Source organism: Garra rufa, chromosome 4, assembly GCF_049309525.1.
Source record: "Garra rufa chromosome 4, GarRuf1.0, whole genome shotgun sequence".
In the NCBI taxonomy this organism is placed as follows: domain Eukaryota; kingdom Metazoa; phylum Chordata; class Actinopteri; order Cypriniformes; family Cyprinidae; genus Garra; species Garra rufa.
Genome location: NC_133364.1, coordinates 6,021,248 through 6,041,396, shown reverse-complemented (window position 1 = coordinate 6,041,396; position 20,149 = coordinate 6,021,248). Strand labels below are relative to the sequence as shown.

General features: G+C 29.6%; 1 protein-coding gene across 1 annotated transcript in view; it reads right to left on the bottom strand.

Moving 5' to 3' along the window:
* Positions 1 to 20,149, bottom strand: part of LOC141333454 (ataxin-7-like protein 1) — a 27,381-nt gene extending 7,232 nt beyond the window's left edge. Inside the window, exons 1-8 of the mRNA XM_073838470.1 lie at positions 20,134 to 20,149; positions 18,443 to 18,626; positions 15,111 to 15,550; positions 10,749 to 10,831; positions 10,416 to 10,660; positions 8,145 to 8,325; positions 6,648 to 6,769; positions 3,302 to 3,956 (exon numbers count right to left, since the gene is read on the bottom strand). Coding sequence (XP_073694571.1) covers positions 3,302 to 3,956; positions 6,648 to 6,769; positions 8,145 to 8,325; positions 10,416 to 10,660; positions 10,749 to 10,831; positions 15,111 to 15,550; positions 18,443 to 18,626; positions 20,134 to 20,149 — 1,926 coding nt within the window. The remainder of the gene's footprint in view (positions 1 to 3,301; positions 3,957 to 6,647; positions 6,770 to 8,144; positions 8,326 to 10,415; positions 10,661 to 10,748; positions 10,832 to 15,110; positions 15,551 to 18,442; positions 18,627 to 20,133) is intronic.

Here is a 20,149-nt window from a genome sequence, read left to right as displayed (position 1 = left end):
AGGCCAGGAACACTTATACTGCTGTTCAAAAAATTTGGGATAGGTAAGATATTTCGCTTTTAAAAAAAGTTTCTTTTGCTCACCAAGGCTGCATTTATTTGATCAAAAATACAGTAAAAATGGTAAAATTGTGATATATTTTTAAAATTTCAAATAACCTTTTTCTATGTGAATATAAATTAAACTGTAATTAATTTTGGTGATGCAAAGCTGAATTTTCAGCGTCATTACTCCAGTCTTCAGTGTCACGTGATCCCTCAGAAATCATTCTAATATGCCGAATTGCTGCTTGAAAAACATTCTTATTATTATTTTTTTTTCTGGAAAATGATTTTTTTTTAATAGTAAGTTCAAAAGAACAGCATTTTTGATCAATTTAATCCTTGAGTCCTTTAGTACTTCAGTGTAAATAGTGAGTAAACAGCAAACATTTCTTCATTAACTCTTTGAGAAGGTCTTCTTTTCTGACGGTTGAACACTAAAAGGTGCATGTATGACCTAACAACATCTTTACAAAAACAAAATTGGCAACAGACCTCGACCGACTGCCAATACTGGCTCACAGCAATGTACCTTTCCTCTAAAAAAAGACTGGGATCCTGCGGGTACATCATGGATTCAGTAAGTATTCCTTAAAAACAGAATCAGAGAATAAATGAAACAAGGCCCTTTCATAAGCAACCATCTGTAGGTCTATAAAGAAACATCCGACTGAGGAAGATAGAAAGCACTAAATCCTTGAACCTCTGAGAGACACTAACAATAAATACAAAACAAAACAATTATAATAAAAGATATGTACACACATTTCCAACAATAGGGTCTCTATAATACTTTAAACCTTTAAAATGGCATACAAATATACGTCTGCTCAACTTGTGTGAAGCACTAAATCAGGTCAGTTAGAAAATTGATAAAGGATAAATTATTATACAAAAGTCGCTTTACAACAGGGGATGCGAGTCCTGGCTTTTTGTTTGTTTGTTTTCAATCCACAAAAACAAAAAAAGAAATACTCAAAAACCTGAATTCATCCAATTTAGAAAAATACAACTTGCCGAAAAAGCGTCTGTAAAAGATTCCCTTGTTTGAAACGTTCCTTTGTACGTAGTTCACACATGAAATTAAGTGCACTTTAGATCGACACGGTTGAGTCCGAAGGGTTTTCCTTCATCTACGTGAAAACAAAAATAAAACTCTGTATCGCTGAATGTCTGAAACGTGGTTAAATCATAATCTGAATTTGCAAGAAACTGAAATTCGTGTGATTCTGAAAGGAAACGAGAGATAGACTGGCAGATGAAGCCTTTAATCCTAATGGGAACGGAACGGAAGAAGCCGGAAAGGAGGACTCGACTCAACCGTAGAGAGATAAGAGGCAGCGGTGGGATAAAGGCAGGAGGACAGACACAGTGCTGGCGTCCCACGTCTGCAGCCCTCGCAGGACGTCCGGAGCTCTTCTCAAACTCACACTGCATCAGTGAGGGACCTTGGGCTACAAAATAGGTCAGTGGTTAGTAGGTTTGCATACATTTGCAGGCAAAGACTGAAAGTGACATTCATGAGATGAAAGTAAAATGCAAATAATGCACGGAAATAATGTAGGAAGTATCAGAGTAACATTTCCAAGGTTCTTATACCTGTGGAACTATAACTATAACTACAGCACACAAAATTAACATAAAAAAAATTAATATAGTCATTAGAAAATTCCATGATTTTAAATCAATTGCATAAATGATTAAAAAAAAAATAACAAAACACTAGAAAAATATAGTCACAAAATGCATTGAATTTAAATAACTTTTCCAAATAATATATATTTTGAATATAAACATGAAAAATATATATAGAATTATATATATTAAATTATACAAATATTATTAGTCTATGCTAGTCTAAAAAAAACATGATTTTAAATAACTTATCATTTTAAATGTTTGAAAATAATGTTAGAAATATATAATTCAAATAAATCGTAATATATTTAATTTCTTATTAAAGAGTTTTTGCACGTGGTTATATTTTAGGAAATTATTAAATGTAAATTGCTATATTATTATTATTATTATTAATAAATATACCTTTTTTTATTATACATGGTTTTTGTCAAACATTAAGGAAAAATTCTCAAAATAATAGAAAAAATATAATAGATATATATTATATTATATTATATTACATTATATTATATTATTTTATATTATATTATATTATATTATATTATATTATATTATATTACATTATATTATATTATATTATATTATATAACAGATATATTATTCCTAGGAAAAGTTCTAAATTTCAGGATTTTTTGGAAAAAAAATTCTCTATTTTAAATAACTTATTATTAATCTAAAATTAAAACAAATAATACCCATATTTTATAATATTATATTATATTATATATATATATATAAAATATTATAATCTTTTTCCAAAACAGAAAAAAACATATAATAAAAACATATAGAGAATATATGTTTGCTATCAAAAACACTCATTACACAAATCTGAACTTTGCAAAATATTTGAACAATATTTATTATTTATTACAAAATATATATGAATTTAGAATAAAATATATTTTTCTAAAAAAATAAGCATTTTTCTAATTTATATAAATATTTTTATTTCCATTAAAACTTATTTATACATTACTAAATTCAATGTTTACAGTATACAAAAAAATTATATTCTAATTTTGAAATATTATAAATATTTTATATATCTATATAAAATATTATAATCTTTTTCCATAACAGAAAAAATAGAAAAAAACATATAATAAAAACATATAGAGAATATATGTTTGCTATCAAAAACACTCATTACACAAATCTGAACTTTGCAGAATATTTTAACAATATTTATTATTTATTACAAAATATATATGAATTTAGAATAAAATATATTTTCCCAAAAAAATAAGCATTTTTCTAATTTATATAAATATTTTTATTTCCATTAAAACTTATTTATACATTACTAAATTCAATGTTTATAGTATACAAAAAAAATTATATTCTAATTTTGAAATATTATAAATATTTTCCAGGTCTGCAAATCACAATATTGAAATTCCTTACATTGTATAAGATATTTTTCTTTATAATATATTCTTCCTACAATATAATATATAACTAAATAGCTGTTAATGCCTAAATGAAATGCAATATATTTTTATATAACCTATTGCAAAATATTTTTTCTCTTTTTCCGTTTTTGTTTTTTTGGAAAAAACATGCTGCATTTTTTATCATCATGTCCTGCTAAAAATTCTCTCTGGTATGTGTTTTACCTGTCTGGGCAGGGCGCTGTGGGCAGTTTCGGCGACGGACGACAGCAAACCGCTGCTGCTCTTCCTGAATATCCCGTCCAGTGCTGTGGATTTGGTGCTTTTGCTGGGTTTGTCGCTGCCAGCGCTCGATCCAGAGCTCTTCCTCTTCCTCCCATCAGAGGATGCGTGGGGCAGCGGGCTGTGGGACGAGACGGCCCCGTGATCCCCGGTGAGCGCCTGCGGGAGGGACAGCTCCACGCTCCCGTACCTGTCCTGGTCTCTCGGCCCCTGGCCCCCCGGCCGAGGCTTGGCCCGAACGCTGAGGGCCGCCGTCCCGTTACTGATGTGCGCCGCACCCAATGGCAGATGGTAGCTGTTCCCGCTGCTCGTGCTCCTTCGTGACTCAGAGGCGGGAGGCGCTTTCCGCTTTTTAGATGCCGTTCCGTCCCCTGAGGCTTTGGCCGGTTTGACCGGTTTATTCCGCTGCGGTCTGGGTCCGGGTTGGGGGTCCCGGATGCAGAAAACCCCAGCGCCGTTATGAGAGAAAGAGGTGGAATACGAGACCATGGAGACGCCGTCCAGAGGAGCCGCGAGCGCGTGGTTGGGGGCGAATGGAGAGCCGAGGGGAGAAACTTCAGTCGGACTCGTCATGCTCTCCACGGCTAGGGGGACTTTTCTGTGACAGAAAACAGGATTTGACATCACCAGTGTGTGGCAGGAAGCCATGTGGCATGTTAACCTAAATGACGTGCATTTACAGACTGAAAGAAATGTTCTGTGCCTTTGTGAAACCGTAACGTTAATTTTTATTCATTTCAGCCCAAAATCTCACCAAGAAATATCTGGGTCATTTTTCACCTTAGAATAATGCCGATAAAAATATTTTTGTTTGCATTTAAATTTGCATTATATTAAAAAATAAATAAATAAATAAATAAATATATAAATATATATATATATATATATATATATACATACTATATGTGACCCTGGACCACAAAACCAGTCATAAGGTTAAATTTTACAAAACTGAGATGTATACATCATATGGATATTCAATAAATAATCTTTCTATTGATGTATGGTTTGTTAGGATAGGACAATATTTGGTCGAGATACATCTATTTGAAAATCAGGAATCTGAGGGTGCAAAAAAATCACCTTTAAAGTTCTCCAAATTAGGTTCTTAACAATGCATATTACTAATCAAAAATTACATTTTGATATATTTACAGTAGGAATTTTACAAAGAATCATCATGGAACATGATCTTTCCTTAATTTCCTAATGATTTTTGGCATAAAAGAAACATCAAAAATTTTGACCCATACAATGTATTTTTGGCTATTGCTACAAATATACCCCAGCGACTTAAGACTGGTTTTGTGGTCCAGGGTCACATATATACATACAGGGTGGGCCATTTATATGGATACACCTTAATAAAATGGGAATGGTTGGTGATATTAATGTCCTGTTTGTGGCACATTAGTATCTTGAATAGTATACTAATGTGCCACAAACAGGACGTTAATATCACCAACCATTCCCATTTTATTAAGGTGTATCCATATAAATGGCCCACCCTGTATATATATTTATGAATATATTTTTGATACATTTTTAAACATGAATTGTGTCAGATGTTACAGAGAATGTAATTAAATAAATAAAAAATGAATTAAAAATATATTATTTGTAAATGTGCTTAACTGCCTTATAAAATATTTACTAATACAATATTTATTTATTTAAATTTTTATTTTTTATTTACCATTATTCAACATCATATTTATGGCATTATTAAGTGTAACAGTGTTTAAAATGATTACTAATAAATTAGAGTATTAAACAAAGACAATTAAAGATGATTAATTTTATTTCCTATGATTTTTAGGAGAAAATAAAATGTACCCTAAAGAAAATTAAGCCTATTTTGGAGAACAGTAAAACATTTTTAAAAAAATAATTAAATATATGAATCAGAATAAAATTATATTTAAAATTACATTTTAATAATCATTTTTATTTATTATATTTATGACATTTATTTTAATAATATGTATGTAATAATATGTAAATATGATTAATAAAACATAATAATTTACTTTTTTTTTGTTTAGTAATGTTATAAAATAAAACATCATGAATACTGTATATAAAAATAGATTTAATTTATAAGCGTAAAGAAAAAAATATACACCGTAAAAAAATAAGCCTATTTTTGAAACAGTATGATTTTTTAGCATTGTAACATTTTAATGCCAATACAAAATATATATTTTTAATTATTATTAAACAGAATAACTGTTAATGCAAATGTCCACATGCCAATGCAATATATTTTTATATATTTTAATGAAAAATATTTTCCTCTTGATTATGGAATAATTAAAATTATTATAAACACATATATTTTTTGTGAATTTGCTTAAGCATAATGAAAATATTTAATAATATAATATATATATATATATATAATATTTAAAAAGTCTTTCAACAATCACATTTATGACATTATTCAGTTTAATAATATTTAAATATGATTACTAAAAAATACAATCATTTATGTATAATTATTTGTTTAAACAAATGTTATAATTAGAATCATTATTTATTTATGTTTAAATATTTGTGTAATAATGACAGAATAAAACATCAGGAATATATTTAATATACTTAATTTCTTATGATTTTGGGGTGGAAATAAAAATCAGCATAAAGAAAATTAAGCTTATTTGGGGAACAGTAAGATTTAAAAATATTTATTATGGGGGAAAAAATCTACTTAACATTTTATATTACATTGTTATTTATTAAAAAAAATCTGCATAAAGAAAATTAAGTCCATTTTAAGGAACAATAAGGTTTTTTTATTTAGTTTTTAGTTGTATTATTATTATTATTGTTATCAGAAAAATACATCTAATGGAAACATATATAGAGAATATATTGTATGCTAGAAAAAAAAAATCTAAACTTTTAAAAATATTATTTAAAAATATTTATTATAACAAAATGTAATTATTTATTTAAAATATTTTTATTTATAAAAAAAATCTGCATAAAGAAAATCAAGTCCATTTTAGGGAACAGTAAGGTTTTTTGCATTGCAACAATTTAAGGTGGCTACATTTCTATGCCAATAATAAATTGTCCAAATACCAATGCAATATATTTTTATATATCTTAATGCTAATTATTTATTCTCTTGATTGTGTGGTGAAATACGACCACAATATTTAATTAATTTGTGATTTCCTAAATGACGGAAAAACAAGTGAAGACGTAAATTCTGAGCAAATGAAGCCATAGTTGTGCAAGCAGACAGACAAACGTATAACTGTGGTTCATACGGGACGCTCACCTCCACATGAGAGAGTTGACGTGTTTCTCCACCATGCAGTGGAGCGCCAGCCGCACCCGATCCCACCGTCTGTCGAACACGTAATGCCCCCGTCCCATCAACCGACTGCTGAACGCACAACACTAAAGACGAGAGACGATGCATTTTCACAATACTGCCCTACAAAGGCAAAGTGCAGTAACTACGGCAACACTGAAACTGAGAAAAATGCCTTTAAAATTTTTACACCATATGTGACCCTGGACCACAAAACCAGTCATAAGGTTACATTTTACAAAACTGAGATATATACATCATATGAAAGCTCAATAAATAAGCTTTCTATTGATGTATGGTTTGTTAGGATAGGACAATATTTGGAGAGATACATCTATTTGAAAATCTGAAATCTAAGGGTGCAAAAAATCAAAATACTGAGAAAATCACCTTTAAAGTTGTCCAAATTAGGTTCTTAACAATGCATATTACTAATCAAAAATTACATTTGGATAGGTTTACAGTAGGAATTTTACAAAAAATCTTCATGGAACATGATCTTTACTTAATTTCCTAATGATTTTTGGCATAAAAGAAAAATCAATAATTTTGACCCATGCAATGTATTTTTGGCTATTGCTACAAATATACCCCAGCGACTTAAGACATGTGACCCTGGACCACAAAACCAGCCATAAGGTTAAATTTTAAATATAAATCACCTTTAAAGTAGTCCAAATTAAGTTCTTAACAATGCATATTACAAATCAAAAATTACATTTTGATATATTTATAGTAGGAATTTTACAAAAAAAAACTTCATGGAACATGATCTTCACTTAATTTCCTAATGATTTTTGGCATCACATATGTGACCCTGGACCACAAAACCTGGGTCAAAATTATTGATTTTTCTTTTATGCCAAAAATCATTAGGAAATTATGTAAAGATCATGTTCCATGAAGATTTTTGGTAAAATTCCTACTGTAAATATATCAAAATGTAATTTTTGATTAGTTGCATGCATTGTTAAGAACTTAATTTGGACAACTTTAAAGGAGATTTTCTCAGTATTTTGAATTTTTTGCCCCCTCAGATTCCCGATTTTCAAATAGATGTATCTCGGCCAAATTTTGTCCTATCCTAACAAACCATACATCCATGGAAAGCTTATTTACTGAGCTTTCATATGATGTATACATCTCAATTTTGTAAAATTTAACCTTATGACTGGTTTTGTGGTCCAGGGTCACATATATGGTATTAGTTTGGATTTTGTAGTTACTGCGATTTTGACACTCGCGTTTCTCTGAAATGGGACAAAATTGAACCAGGAGACTTTGCCACAAGCCAAAACGGTTGTCACAAAGCCCATTTTAAGCCTTAACTCAATTTTAACCAAATGTGTAGTTACTGCGCTTTGCCTTTGGAGGCTTACTCCATTTTTTAAAATGCTATATGCATAAACAGCAATATACAGGGACCCAAATGTTGTATTGTAGTGGTTTGTTTCCGCTCACACTCATGGGTTGTGGGTGGTGTGGAGAATAGTGGCACGGCAGCTTCTCGGACTCCTCAGGGGGGTCGGTTTCTCCTTCATCGCTGGACAGACGCGAGTCTCCGCTGCAGCGCTGCCAGCTGGGCACAGGTTCAGGAGGAGGAACGGGAGGAGAGCTGAACACGACTGCACCGCCAGACGCTCTGAAAATAAAACACTCATCAAACTCGAGGAAAAACATTTTTCAGATTTAAAAAGAGAATCAAGTGAGTTAGATTTTAGCATTATTTACATACTTTAATATTAAGGTATTTTTAAATTTAATTTAATTTAATTATGTATTTATTTAAATTTTCATTTGTTTTGGTAATTGTGTAATGTGCTTTTGTCATTTTTGTATATTTAGCTTTAATTTATTTTATATTAGTTTTTAGTATTTTTAGTACTTACGCATTTTTTCCTGACATTTAAAAATGAAGATGTGAATATTGCACAATTGCATAATTTTCTGTAAAATACATCTTTATACTAGTTACACAATCTTTTGCTGTTTCAGTTTAAACTTTAGTTGTATTATTATTTTGAAGTATTATTTATATACCATTATAGTATTCAATAATTTTTTTCTTAGTTTAAAATTTTAGTAATTTTATGTACTTTTGCCTTGTTTATATTTCTATTTAACTTTATCTATTTCATTTATTCATATTTTGAATTGGATTGTATTTTTCTATTTTAATTTAACTTTAATTTAAAATTTTAATCGAACTTTTTTCCAGTTTTAACAATTTTTTTATTTTATCTTATTTTATTTCATTTAGTTCCCAAGTTTAAACTATCTGTTATTTATTTATTTTATTCTTAAAATATTAGATTTTTTGTCCAGTTTTAGTAATTTTCGCATTTCAATTATTATTATTTATATACCATTATAACATTATACATTTTTATATAGTTTAAGTTTTAGTAATTTTGTTTAGTACTTTTTCCTTGTTTATATTTCTATTTAACTTAATTTTTTTAATATATTAAAATTTCGAATTGGCTCTTAATTTTATATTTCATCTTTTTTCCAGTTTTAGTAGTTTTATTATTTAAACTTTAAATTAAATTTTTTATTTTAAGCTGTCTTTCTAATAATTTTTGTACTATAATTTATTTATTTATTTTATAGTAAAATATATTTTTTCCAGTTTTAGTCATTTTCGCATTTAAATTATTATTTTGCAGTCTTATTTATATACCATTATAGTATTCAATATATTTTTAATTTGTTTCTTTGTTTAAAATTTTGTTTAAGTTTTAGCCATTTCGTTTTGTAATTTTGCCTTATTTATATTTCTATTTAACTTTATTTATTTAATGTAATACTATTTTGAATTGGCTTTTATTTTTATATTTACATTTTTATTCCAGTTTTAGTCATTTTATTAACTTTTTTAGTTCATTTAGTTGCCAATTTTAAGTTGTCCTTCTAATAATTATTCATCTTCATACCATAATACTGAAAATATGAAAATATATGATATATGATAGTGATAATATTTATATTTTATTTTATTTATATTATTTATATTTTTACTTTATTATTTTAACTAAAGTTTAGTTCAATAAATAAATTCAGAACTTCATTCGACAATTCAAAGTTTACCATCACTTAAAAATATTATTAAGATGTATTAAAATAGCAATTAAAACATTAATATTAATAAATTATATTTACATTGTTTAATATTAAAAATATTTATATTTAATATTCAATAAAAATGTTTTTTTTAGGTTGTTTAAATATTCTTGTTTTTTTAATACACATTTTTTATATTTAACTTTATTTATTTAATTTATTAATATTGTGAATTGGCTTTTACCTTAACTTTTTTTCCAGTTTTAGTAATTTTACTATTTATTTATTTTTTTATATTATTTATTTTATTTTATTTAGCTGCCAATTTTTATTTTAAGTTGTCCCTCTAATAATTATTCATCTTCATACTGTAATACTGAAAATATGATGATAATATATGATAGTGATGATATTTATATTTTATTTTAACATTACTTTAACAAAAATCAGTTAAGTTCAATAAGAAAATATGTATTATTATTTAAAATATTAATATTATTAAAATGTATTATTACCATTTAATATTAAAAATATGTATATTTAAAAATTCAGTATAAATATGTCGGGAAAAAATATAAATAGACTTTTTTTATTATAGATATATTTTCTGATATATTTTCTTATGAATGAAAGCACTTCAGTATAAAAGAAAACAAAAGCGTCCTGTACCTGTGTAAGTGTGAATTGGCCAGCTGCAGTTTGAGAGTGGGCGTGGTCTTGGCATTGGTACAGCTTGTGGATAGGCTGGTTGTTGCGTCATGTGACTGTGTGACCTGTGCTGATTGGCTGCCTGCTTGAACTTCCTTTTTCTGCCCCGTGTCCTTCTCCTTCGGCCGTCCTTTATGCTCCGCTAGAAGGATGTCGAAGTCATTCCTCCGTCCCGGGACGGCTCGCCGATGGGTCAGAGAGTGAGTCTACAGCAAACACAAACAGTTATGAACATCACCAATCATCAATGACCAGATTAAATCAAATAACAGACGAATGAGTTACGATACTAACCTTACAAGTTAAAGATCGAGTGCAAGGCCGCTTTGTCTCTGGGTCCAAAACCCCACAGTGTTTATTAGGATCAAACACTCTCCCTGTACAACAAAACACAATATAAGAGTATTAGTTTGACTTGAGAACCACCAAACTCAGCCTAGCTCTTCAGACTGATCTCACTTAGTGTGCTTTATCTTTTCAGGCTGATCCAACTTGTAGTTTTCATAAAACTGAAGATTAAAAATCATAGAAATCCCATAGACTTACATTGAGGGATTGTTTAAATGAGCCAACACTATTCAAACTCCAACTGTCAAAATTCAAATTTAAACTGCCAGAATCCCTTGAGACTCATGCCGCGTTTGGACTGTTCCAATATGGCGGACGCATCTACGTGCTTGGAGCGGTCCAATGCGGTATCTACATTTATATATATATATATATATATATATATATATATATATATATATATATATATATATATGTGCTTCTCTCAACTATGTCTAATCTATTTAACTATCTAGCCTAGCTTAGCAACCACAATCAGGCTAGTAACTTGATAATCATGCTAGCAACTTTCTTATCATGCTAAAAACATGCTAGTAACTTGTCAGTCATGCGAATGACATGTAAATAACGTGCTAATCATGCTAGAAACATTCTAGCAACTTGCTAATCATGCTAGCAACTTGCTAGTCAGGCTAGAAACACGTTAGAAACATGCTGGCAATTTACTCATCATGCTAGAAACATGTTACCAACTGGCTAACCATACTAGAAACATTCTAGCAACTTGCTAGTCAGGCTAGAAACATTATAGCAACTTGCTAATCATGCTAGCAACTTGCTAATCATGCTAGCAACTTGCTAGTCAGGCTAGAAACACGTTAGAAACATGCTGGCAATTTACTCATCATGCTAGAAACATGTTACCAACTGGCTAACCATACTAGAAACATTCTAGCAACTTGCTAATCATGCTAGAAACATTATAGCAACTTGCTAGTCAGGCTAGAAACATTATAGCAAATTGCTAATCATGCTAGCAACTTTATAGCAACTTGCTAATCATGCTAGCAACTTGCTAGTCAGGCTAGAAACACATTAGAAACATGCTAGCAATTTACTAATCATGCTAGAAACATGTTACCAACTGGCTAACCATACTAGAAACATTCTAGCAACTTGCTAATCATGCTAGAAACATTATAGCAACTTGCTAATCATGCTAGCAACTTGCTAGTCAGGCTAGAAACACATTAGAAACATGCTAGCAATTTACTAATCATGCTAGAAACATGTTACCAACTGGCTAACCATACTAGAAACATTCTAACAACTTGCTAATCATGCTAGAAACATTATAGCAACTTGCTAATCATGCTAGCAACTTGCTAGTCAGGCTAGAAACACATTAGAAACATGCTAGCAATTTACTAATCATGCTAGAAACATGTTACCAACTGGCTAACCATACTAGAAACATTCTAGCAACTTGCTAATCATGCTAGAAACATTCTAACAACTTGCTAACCATACTAGAAACATTCTAGCAAATTGCTAATCATGCTAGAAACATTATAGCAACTTGCTAATCATGCTAGAAACATTATAGCAACTTGCTAATCATGCTAGCAACTTGCTAGTCAGGCTAGAAACACATTAGAAACATGCTAGCAATTTACTCATCATGCTAAAAAAAACTGTTACCAACTTGCTAACCATACTTGAAACATTATAACAACTTGCTAATCATGCTAGAAACATGCTAGCAACTTGCTAATCATGTTAAAAATTTGTTAATCATGCTAGACACATGCTAGTAAGTCAGACATGCTAATGACATGTAAATAATGTGTTAATCATGCTAAAACGTGTTAGCAACTTGCTAATCATGTTAGAAAAATGTTAGCAACTTGCTAATCATGCTAGCAACTTGCTAATCATGCTGGAAACATGTTAGAAACATGCTAGCAACTTGCAAATCATGTCAAAAACATTCTAATGACATGCTAGTAACTTGCTAATCATGCTAGAAACATGCTAATAACTTGCTATAAACGTTAACAACTTGCTAATGACATGCCAATAATGCAAGTAACAAGTTAATCATGCTAGAAACTTGCTAAACATGCTAGGAAAATGTTAGAGTTATGCTAACTACATTCTAATCATGTTAGCAACAAGATAATCATCTAATATTTCTATATAAAGTTAAAACTTTTAAGCTTTTACAGCCGCTTCAAACTTTCAAGCTAGGCTTTCTCAAGCAACCTAAAGTTCGTCTAGTTGTATATTACTATAAACATCACTGCTTTCACTCAATATCTCTTTTGCGCAAGAGACTCTAATCATTTCCATTCTTATGCAGACAGCGAGTTTGATTAGGAGCATATTTCAGACCTGAGCTTTTGTTTCTGAGAAATCGTGGTGAAGGCTGTTTTAAAATGCAGAATCGTGATCAAACATTGCAGTCCAGCTCACGGTGCTATCCGGAGCTTGCATAAACACTTGAAACTAGCCCAAACTCTCTGTAATAGATCGTGAGCGACTGTGGCGGCTGCTGGACGCAGCGGAGGATCTGGCGCCCGAAAGCAGCCAATTACAGCATAAATCAAACCTCCGCCGGGGCGAGAGCCCAGTAAACAACACACGGAGAGAGAGAGACGACTGACCCTCTGCTCAATGATAATCAGTTAGCGGAGGCTAGTTATGATTAAACATTCATGCTTCAGACCATAAACCACAGAACTTGGGTTTGGAAACAGATGATGGGATTTATTTGCATTTATTTATTTTGAATTAGCTATGTATTTTTTTGTAATTGGCATTAATTGTTATATTTTATATTCATTTTTTTTAGCTTTATTTTAATTCAGCATTAGTTTTAGTGATTTTAGTACTTCAGCTTATTTTATTACTTCTTTTAAGCATTATTTCACCTTTTTAAGTAATTTTTTTTATTAACAAAAAATATTTTTTTTATATTTTTAGTTTGTTCACCAGTACTAAAGCCAGTACTAAAATATCAAGAAAAACTATTTTCATTAACATTATTATTTTTTATTAAACATAAAAATGAAAAATAGAAATTAATTTGTAAGTTTACCTTCTAATATTTTTGTTATTTTAGCTATATTTAAAATTAATTAAAAAAAAAATCACATTTTTAAGTTTTCCTGCTAATATTTATGTAATTCGTTTTTTCAAATATTTATTTCATATTTATATGAATATATTTATTTAATATTGATTTATTTTTAAATTTAGCTTTATTTTATTATTTTAACATTATTTTACATTTTAATTTTGAAGTTTTCCTTCTAATATGTATGCATATTTTTATTTCAGCTTTTTTATTAATGAAATAATTTGAAAATGAAAGTAATTTTTTATATTTTTACCATTTTAAGGAAAACAATTTTCATTAAAATTAATTTTTATTAAACAAAAAACGAAAAACAGAAATTAATTTGCTTAAGTTTTTCTTATAATAGTTATATTTTATTTTAACTATATTTTAATTAACATAATTATTTTATATTCAGTTTTAATTTCTTTATATTTTTTAATATAGCTTTATTTTAATGTTAGTTTTAGTGATTTTAGTACTTCAGCTTATTTTATTTGAACATTTCACATTAGCATTTTTAAGTCGTCCTTATAATATTAATGTATATTTTATTTCACTTTTTTATTAATGAAAATGATTTAATGATTTTTAAAATATTTTTAGCTTTACAATATACATGACAATACTAAAAATACCAATGTTTAGTTTTATTAAACATAAAAATAGAAATGAATTTCCTTGTTTTCCTTCTAATTTATATATATATATATATATATATATATATATATATATATATATATATATATATTATTTTAGCTATATTTTATTAAAACTAAATATTTGTAATAGTTTAAAATAACAAAAAAAAAACATTGCTTATAACCACATAGAACATACAGTACAATATAACAAATTGCCATTTAAATTATACTTTATTAAGCAAATTCATTTTTAATTTGAACTTTTATGTATGTTTTACCTATAATATTTATATTTGATTTTATTTCAGCTTTATTTAATTAAAAAATAATTTTAATAGTTTAAATTAACAATAGTACTGAAAACAAATCTATTCTTTAATTTTCATTTAACATATTTTTTAAGCAAATTCCACTCAATGAAATGCCTTTTCTTTTCTGATGACATCACCAAGGCCATACAGGCCGAGAAAAATAAAATCAACCAATAATATCAAAGCCCCGCACTCTCCTAACCAATCAAATCCTGCTGGATAAAATTAAGTTAAATCTACTGCAAATCTACAAGCCTCAGAACAAAAGACATATTATCCGTTTGTTACTCACCCGAAACTCTCCGGTGCCGCCCGCCTTTGGCTCCGTTCTGATGCTTCTTGTCCGGTGGAGAAGGAGGGACTATGGGTCTCCGGTCCAATAGGGATGGAGACGTGGAGGAGGCGGGTCTCCTGTCCTGTGGGGAGGGTGAGGAGGCGGGCCGTTTCTCCAAGGGCGACCGTGACGGGCTGGGCCGCCTGTCAATCAGCGACGGGGGCGTGGTGGAGCGAGGCGTCACGGGTCCGCGACCGTTCAGGAACTTCTCCTGGTTCTTGTGAGATGCTGGTGACGTCAAGGAGGACTTGAGAGGAGCGGAGGATGGAGAGGAAGACGTGGAAGAGAAAGAGAGAGAAGAACCCGCCGTGGGAGACGTGGAGTTGACTTTGATGTGCGCTCCCTCCGATCGATTGAAACACGGCATCTTCTCCAGACTCACCACGGGTAAAGACACGCTGGACAATAGAAAACGTGTGTTTTAAGACCTGAACACTGGAAAAAATGCTTTTCTTACTTTGATTTGTAATTTTTTTTGTCTTGTTTCCAGCAAAAATATCTAAAATTCTTAAATCAAGAAGGATTTTCTAGAAGAGGCAAAAAAGCAAATGAAAAAGAGTGAAACAAGCAAAATAATCTGCCAGTGGTGTAAGAAAAATAATCTTGTTTTCTGTTTCAAATAAGATTTTTTTGCTTACCCCATTGGCAGATTATTTAGCTTGTTCTAAAATATTTTAAAATCTTTTGCAAAATCTTTTATTCGTTAAAACCACCAATAAACGCTGCTTGGAAGTGCTTAGAAGCTTTTCTTTTTTTAGATTTTTTTTCTTGTTTCCAGCCAAAATATCTAAAAATTCTTAAATCAAGAAGGATTTTCTATACGAGTAAAAATTATTGTCTTGTTTTCAGAAAAACAAGTCAAAATTAAGTGCATTTTTGCTTGAAACAAGCTAAATAATCTGCCAATGCGGTAAGAAAAATAAACTTGTTTTCTGTTTGAAATAAGATACTTTTTTGCTTACACCATTGGCAGATTATTTTGCTTGTTCTAGCAAAAACTCACTTAATTTTTACTTGTTTTTTTCTGAAAACCTGTCTAGAAAATTCTCCTTGATTTAAGAATTTTTATTAAAATGGGGTAAGAAACATAATCTTGTTTTCTGTTTGAATTTTTTTTGCTTACCCCATTGGCAGATTATTTTGCTTGTTATAAGCAAAAACTCACTTAATTTTGACTAATTTTGAAATAATTTGTACTTGTTTAGAAAATATAGAGTACAATTTCTAATTTTCCAGTTGCAATCGAAAATATTCAACCCCCTTGACCTGCAAGCCATTTTGCCGCAGAGAACAAAATTTAGTGAAAACTTTTCAACAAAGGCATCAGTACACTATTGGAGAAAGTTTATTAACACACATTTGAGTAATCTTGAGAGTGTAAGCTGATGAATAATGAAAAAAAAAAAAAATTGGCTCTAAACGTTCATGTTCAGAATTATTCAACCCCCAAAAGTAAAATTTGGTGCAAAATCTTTTATTCGTTAAAACCACCAAAAAATGCTGCTTGGAAGTGCTTAGACGCTTCTGTCACCTCTCTACTGCAATCTTGGCCCATTCCTCACCTGAAAAAGCTTTCAGATCACTGATAAACTGCAAAAAAATTTGTTTTGTTTTTTTAGATTTTTTGTCTTGTTTCCAGACAAAATATCTAAAAATTCTTAAATCAAGAAGGATTTTCTAGATGAGTAAAAATTATTGTCTTGTTTTCAGAAAAACAAGTCCAAATTGAGTGCATTTTTGCTTGAAACAAGCTAAATAATCTGCCAATGGGGTAAAAAAAATAATATTATTTTCTGTTTTAGATATTTTGGCTGGAAACAAGACAAAACATCTAAGTAAGAAAAGCTTTTTTTTTTCAGTGAACTTGCATAGAGTTCAATTTCCAATTTTCCAGTTGCAATCGAAATTATTCAGCTTTCTTTGTCTTGTTTCTAGCCGAAATATCTAAAAATTCTTAAACAAAGAAGGGTTTTCTAGATGAGTAAACATTATTGTCTTGTTTTCAGAAAAAGTCAAAATTAAGTGCATTTTTGCTTGAAACTAGCCAAATAATCTGCCAATGGGGTAAGAAAAATAATCTTGTTTCCTGTTTGAAATAAGATTTCTTTTGCTTACCCCATTGGCAGATTATTTTGCTTGTTATAAGCAAAAGCTCACATAATTTTGACTTGTTTTTTCTGAAAACTTGTCTAGAAAATCCTTCTTGATTTAAGAATTTTTAGATATTTTGACTGGAAACAAGACAAAACATCTAAGTAAGAAAAGCTTTTTTTTTTTGCATTGAACTTGCATAGAGTACAATTTCCAATTTTCCAGTTGCAATCAAAAATATTCAACCCCCTTGACCTGCAAGACGTTTTGCTGAAGAGAACAAAATTTCGTGAGAATATTTCAACAAAGGCATCAGTTTACTATTGGAGAAAGTTTATTAACACACATTTGAGTAATCCTGAGAGTATAAGTTGATGAATATTGGAAAAAAAAATTTAAATTGGCTCTAAATGTTCATGTTCAAAATTATTCAACCCCCAAAAGTCAAATTTGGTGCAGAATCTTTTATTCTTTAAAACCTCCAATAAACGCTGCTTAGAAGCTTCTGTCACCTCTCTACTGCAATCTTGACCCATTCCTCGCCTGAAAAAGCTTTCAAATCACTGATAAACTGCAAGACATGCTTTTCTTACTTAGATTTTTTGTCTTGTTTCCAGTCAAAATATCAAAAAATTAAATCAAGAAAAAAATTCTAGATGAGTAAAAAAATTTCAGAAAAACAAGTCAAAATTAAATGCATTTTTGCTTGAAACAAGCAAAATAATCTGCCAATGAGGTTAAAAAAAAACAACCTTGTTTTCTGTTTGAAATAATATTTTTTTGCTTACCCCATTGGCAGATTATTTTGCTTGTTCTAAGCAAAAACTAAACAAAAATTTTGACTTTTTTTCTGAAAACTTGTCTAAAAAATCTTTCTTGATTCAAGAATTTTTAGATATTTTGGCTGGAAACGAGACAAATGCATGTACAGTATGTGTAACAGCTCAAGTTTCTAAAGTTTTAATTGTGTTTTAAGAGAATTTTGTTCCCTGTCATGAAAATAAGTGACTTAAAACAGCAATGTTGAATAGGGGTTGAATAATTATGACAAAAACATTACATTATATATTGACATTGTCACTTTTATTATGCCAGTGCACTCCTCTAGATGCAATTTTCTTCAGAAAAACTTGTATTTGTAAAATACTGCAGTCTCTGGGGGGTTGAATAATTTCGATTGCAACTGTATGTTTGCTCACCAGGCCTTGGCTCGGGCTCCTTTGGGCGGATAGACGGCCAGCGGCGCCTTGCTGAAGCGTGAGTGTGGGTAATCGCGAGGAACCCGGAAGGGAAGGGGCTCCACCTCGCTCTGGCCCACCGACATCTTGGCCTTGACAGGAACCAGAGGCGTCCTGGAGCTGCTGGGTGAGCAGTGTCTCCTCTCTGAGGATCAGGACACACCAATACATCTGTCAGAGGATCAGACTGTACAGGAAGTGCTGTGTCCCAAATGATATACTATCTATCCAATACAACATGAAAGATTAACATAAGTGCATCCTAAATCATAGTACATTAACAATAATATAATAATATGAGAATTTTGTGAGGTTTCCGATTTACTTTTACAGTTTTAGTAGGATGTGTGTTGAGGAATCCGAGGCTGAAAATGAAACTGTAGTTTCAAAAGCATGAAAGTGAAAGTTAACCAACTGTGAAAATTAAGTCATGTTTACGAGGAAGTGAAAACAGTATGTGACAAAGGGGTGTAGTAAAATTAAAATATATAAAATATAATATAACAATACATTTTTTTTGAAAAATAAAAGTTTTCCAGACACTTTTTTCATACACTGTTTTTTTTTTTTTTTTTTTTTTATATGTACTAATAACACTACATAAGCCACATAAAATAATACTTAATTATTTAATTAAATAATAATAATAATAATAATAATAATAATAATAATAATAATAATGATTATTATTACTACTACTACTACTTGTTTATTTTATTTTATTTTATTTTCCCAATAAGCAAAATTCAATACAATAAAATAAAATAATCAAGACATGTTTTCCACACCGTTTTTCACTGGTGTAATATAATATTTTAATTCTTTTACTGGAGCATATACATTTTTTATTTGAACCAGTACAACAGTAAATAAAATAAAATAAAATAAAATCAAATATTTTGTTATTTTATTAAAACAATCATATTATTTATAAGCTACAAAGTCACGCTTATATGTGTGTAGTAAAATATATTATTATTATTATTATTACAGACACTTTTTTCACAGTTTAGTTTAATATTGTTTTTTAAATAAATAATTCTTTATTTATATGTACCAAAACACTACATACGCCATAATAAAAATAATAATATTTAGTTATTTTTTAAATCATAATATTAATTATTATTATTATTATTATTATTATTATTATGCACTATTTACCTACAATGGACAGTTTGAATTGATTCACAGAAATTAATCAAACTCTAATATCTTTTCATTTATATGCTCCAATAGCACTACATAATAAAAAAATAATAAATAATAAAATAAAAAATAAAATAGTAAAAATAATATTAATATTTAGTGATCTTATTTAAATAATATTAATAAACTGTTATTATTATTATTATGCACTATTTACCTACATTAATAGTTCTGAAATTATTCATTGAAATGGACAATCTGAACCGATCCACCACAATAATTCAAACTCTAACGCTATTTTTTGCTCAGAAATGCTATCAATGCTATCTTCCTAAAACTCTAGCAAGTCATGAGACAACAACTGTTTGTGAAACTAGTTTAACGTCATGCTCAGTGGTGCATTAAAATCTTTGCACTACTTATGTTGCTTCATTGTACATTTCCAGTTCAAACTGACACACTGGATTCCACACATAAACAAAAGACACTGTTATTGCACTTACGGTTCTTGCTGTGCAT